At 43.3% G+C, this 4,472-nt stretch overlaps 1 protein-coding gene across 1 annotated transcript in view; it reads left to right on the top strand.

Moving 5' to 3' along the window:
- The window catches only part of npbwr2b (neuropeptides B/W receptor 2b), a 5,020-nt gene extending 842 nt beyond the window's left edge, over nucleotides 1–4,178 (top strand). Inside the window, exon 2 of the mRNA XM_035644175.2 lies at nucleotides 1–4,178. This exon is cut by the window's left edge and continues 258 nt beyond it. Within this exon, the coding sequence (XP_035500068.1) occupies nucleotides 620–1,636 (1,017 nt within the window). The 5' untranslated portion in view covers nucleotides 1–619 and the 3' untranslated portion in view covers nucleotides 1,637–4,178.
- Nucleotides 4,179–4,472: the final 294 nt, after the last annotated feature.

Genomic DNA, 4,472 nt, shown 5'->3' with positions numbered 1-4,472 from the left:
GGAGAAAAGAAAAAATCAACCCTGAAACATGAAGAAATGCGTCCGGAGCATTTTCACAACAAGGACAATAAACTCATTCATATGTTGCCGTGGACGGACTCTGTTGGGCTGAGATTTTGAGACACTCCGTGTGTAATTTCACTCTGTAACTGTCTGTGCAGCAAGTAGACGTAGTGAGCGTGGATGGGAACAGTGTGTATAATGCTTAAATGTACTGTCTTTTTTTTGGTTTTGTTATTGCCCCGGAAACTGAAGCCACAGTGAAACATTTTGCCACCAGACCTGCTATCGCCTCATCACAGTGTGCTCCCGGGACCTGGGGTGTGAAACTGTGCTCTGAATATTGATCTCTGCTCTGTCGTCTGCTGGTGGTCAGAGGCCGAGCTCCTCTTCCTTGACGTGATGGAGGAGAATCCAATAACTTAATTTCAACTTCATAGTTTTGGTCGCTGAACTGTGCATAAACGACATTTAAGGCTCAGCAATGACATAAAAGGAATACAAAGACCCAAATGTTTCTCTGAGAACCTAATCAATATCTCTCAAATCGGTGGCCTTGGTCTCAAAATGGACACAGATTCTTAGTTTGCCAATTTCCCTTCTCATTTTCTCTTCAAACATGGAGAATGTTTCGAGCCCCGGCAGTGCACCGCCAGTCTGCAACGACTCTGTGGACTTCTACTCCCTCGCGTCTGGAAACCGCACCGGCCTATACTGCACTCCGCCCGCGGAGTTTTACTTCTACGCTGACCTTTACATCATTCTGCCGGTCATCTACTCTGTGATCTGCGCAGTGGGACTGACGGGCAACACGGCTGTCATCTACGTGATCCTCAAAGCGCCGAAGATGAAAACAGTCACCAACATGTTCATCCTGAACTTGGCCATTGCGGACGACCTGTTCACTTTGGTGCTGCCGATCAACATAGCCGAACACTTGTTGCACTACTGGCCTTTCGGCGAGGTTTTGTGCAAAGTCATCCTCAGCATAGACCACTACAACATCTTCTCCAGTATCTATTTTCTGACAGTCATGAGCATTGATCGCTACCTGGTGGTCTTGGCCACGGTGAGGTCCAAGCGGATGCCTTACCGCACATACCGAGCAGCCAAAATCATCTCGCTGTGTGTCTGGATCCTCGTCATCCTGATCGTCATGCCTTTCACCGTTTTCGCCGGCGTCTACGTCAACCCGAACGACGAGAGAAAGAGCTGCGTGCTCAGCTTCCCCAGCCCGGAGAGTTTGTGGTTCAAAGCGAGCCGGATCTACACGCTCATCCTGGGCTTCGCCATCCCGGTCTCAACCATCTGTATCTTATACACCATGATGCTGTATAAGCTGAGGAACATGCGGCTCAACAGCAACGCTAAGGCGCTGGACAAGGCCAAGAAGAAGGTCACCATCATGGTGTTCATAGTCTTGGCCGTCTGCTTGTTCTGCTGGACCCCATTCCACCTCAGCACCATCGTGGCCCTGACGACGGACCTGAGGACCACGCCGCTGCTGATCGGGATCTCCTACTTCATAACCAGCCTGAGCTACGCCAACTCCTGCCTCAACCCGTTCCTCTATGCCTTCCTGGACGACAGCTTCAGGAAAGCCTTCAAGAAGATGTTGGAATGTAGACCGGCCTGAATGTCTGACGGTGCCGAAGCGTGAAACCTGCCGCAGACGTCCACGGGGACGAACTGAGTGAGCACAGACTGTGGTTGGAAAGATTGACATTCAGTTCCGAAGTCTCAGTTCATGTGGTGCACCTTTGACTGTTTGGTTTGTTAAAGCTGCACTAGGCAACTTTGCACATTGTTTGCACATGTAGCAGCAGTTAGCTAAGATAAATCTTTGATACATGCATAGATATAAATAAAAACATACAATTATTGCCTATAAACTGCACATAACATTGTCAATGTGGAAATTCTGATTATATATTTTTTTGTTCTCTGGTAAACCAAAGGGAACCAGAACCTTGTTGAGTCCTGCTTCATCTAGACAGAAAGCAGTTTGGGTGTCGCGCTTGAATTTAAATCATCATTCTCAAGCATCAAGCATATTAAAATCTCTTGATGCATGGGGACATGATGCTTTTTCTTTTTTGTCACAGCTAGAATCTTCTGTATCTATACATAAATTGCCTAGTGCAGCTTTTCATGGCAGGGAATGTGAGCGGCTGACGTAAAGGACATTATTGAGATAAAAAAAAGACAAAAAAGCTGTGTGTAACCATTTGCAGAATTGCCCATCGTCATTGTGTCTGAAGAGCTGGCCAGTAAATCAGATTGCTTTACAGTTTAAGGCCGACTTTAAAATGTCAGACCTTTTTGGCGAAGGTAAAAATGAATCCAATTACGACGCAGCGAGCCGAGAGCGGGTCACTGCAGACGGCTGTGACCTTCACCGGACTCAAGACTCGGAGGACAGAGGGACGTCTGTGAGGACCGAACATCTGCTGCGCGGAGAAAACTACAGCTCAACGAAGCATCACCGATTTGCATGTTGTCAATCAAATCCACATCGTGGGACTAGTCAGGGATGGAGGGTTACAGGATGCATGTCATGTCATGTCATTTGGTCATTGTTATCGACGACAAAAAGAATGAAGGGTAAAAAGTGCTTTAAAAAAAGAAAGCTGGTCGGATTATTCCACAAATATTGTGTTATCATGTTTCCAACCATCTGCCTTTGAAATATGCTTTGTCATGAGAAGTTTGATGAATTTTGTGGATTACCTGAGATGTTAGCGTTTCTGATTTCCAGAACAGAACAGTTACAGAAATATTTTTGCAAAATATGACCCATACGGGCCGCTTCTGGCCACTTTTCCATAACTGTGTACAGTCTAAGAAATGAAAAAGGAACCTCACCAACCCTGACAACAGTACTGTAGGCCTGATATGAGACAGGCATGGGACAGGAGGGCTATGTAAAATGTAACTGTGTCTTGACAAGTCTTTATTATTTCTGTGAGCTAGCTTTTGTCGCCCCCTGTTGATGACAGGGCAACGTTACCTTAGAATGCAGCCAGAGCCATGTACAGTACAGACGTTGAGCAAAATGACACTGATGGGAGACGGTGCGTTTCATTGTCTGTGACAGGTACATGTTCTTGAGATCATATATTAATATTTATCATACTAATATGCATACGCAGCATCTTTTGGTACCTGACTTGCAGGTCATGATTCCTGTCATCTGGAAACATTTTTTTCAATAATATCTGCAATCCCGTCAGATTCCCAATTGCACTGTTCATATATATCATAAATATATTGAAAACACAAGGTTTCACTGTGTATAATCACAATGTCAGAGGAGGAATATTCACATGAGTGAAAAAAAATGCAAAGGAAATAATTTTTGAAGGTTGTCCTGAATGTAATTATTTTATGGTAATGATTTGCCAAGATGAAGGGGTGAATTTGAATCTGCTAAATTTAGCAGATTTTGTGTTATGAACACTAAAGAACGTCATGCTCATATTCATAGAACTCAGAGCAACCTTAAAATACTGGGGTGGAGACGCCCTAAGGTTCTGGGAAAGCAAAGCTTGGAATCTAAGAATTATGTTAGACGGCCGTATTCAACTTTAAATTTTGGACACATCTTCCAAAATAAAGTGACATATTCAAACAGAATGTTCCTTTAAATGTTTATACAATGCAAAATTTGTCTTTTGTAAATGACTCGTCTGAGGATGAATGAAAAATGTTACAGATTTTTGCTTCTCTCTCCCGGTTGAGGGTGACATCATCTTGCAGCAGTGATTTAACAAACGTGTGATGTCAACCAGCTTTCTACAAAGGCTCCGTCTGTGTGGCTCTGACTGCAAAAAACTAAACTATTCTAAATGTCCAGCTGTAAATATATGTATCTTTTTCATGTAACTGTACAGAGGATGAAACGATCTGTCACAACATTAAGTTACCTATTTTAATTTATTGGCTGATCAGTGTATATACCATGTATGCAGTCACGACACTTATACAGATAACTCGGTGTATTGTCATCGTGATGTAAAGTCAATTATTCTTTGTATCCGTAAAACTATGTGCGTAACACAAATGAGAAATCATGTGAAATTTGAGTTGGGGACTTCGAATCGCTGTCTTTTTATGCAGCCTGTAATATAATTAAGAATCATGGCATTGATTAAATGATAAATACAAGTTTATTTTTCCACTCGTGTTCATGTTCTTTTTCATATATACAATATATACTCAAAATCAGGGTTGCTGTATTTTGACAAATACAATGAACGTTCAGAATATTGATTTCTCGAGAGTTGTGCAGAAACATATTCCATTCTGGATTTTTACAGCACTCATGAACATTAACAGAAGAAGACGGCATGACATCCAGGTCATTGTTATTCCATCGTGTCATCGCTCTTATCAGTATCATCAGTGGTCTGGGTGGTGTCAGGGTCACCAGAGGGGCTCTTTACACGGGCGACCGCCTCGGCTACCGGCTG

Source organism: Scophthalmus maximus, chromosome 3 (assembly GCF_022379125.1).
Source record: "Scophthalmus maximus strain ysfricsl-2021 chromosome 3, ASM2237912v1, whole genome shotgun sequence".
Taxonomy (NCBI): domain Eukaryota; kingdom Metazoa; phylum Chordata; class Actinopteri; order Pleuronectiformes; family Scophthalmidae; genus Scophthalmus; species Scophthalmus maximus.
Note: the sequence above shows the minus strand (reverse complement) of the source record. Positions and strands in the feature narration are given on the sequence as shown.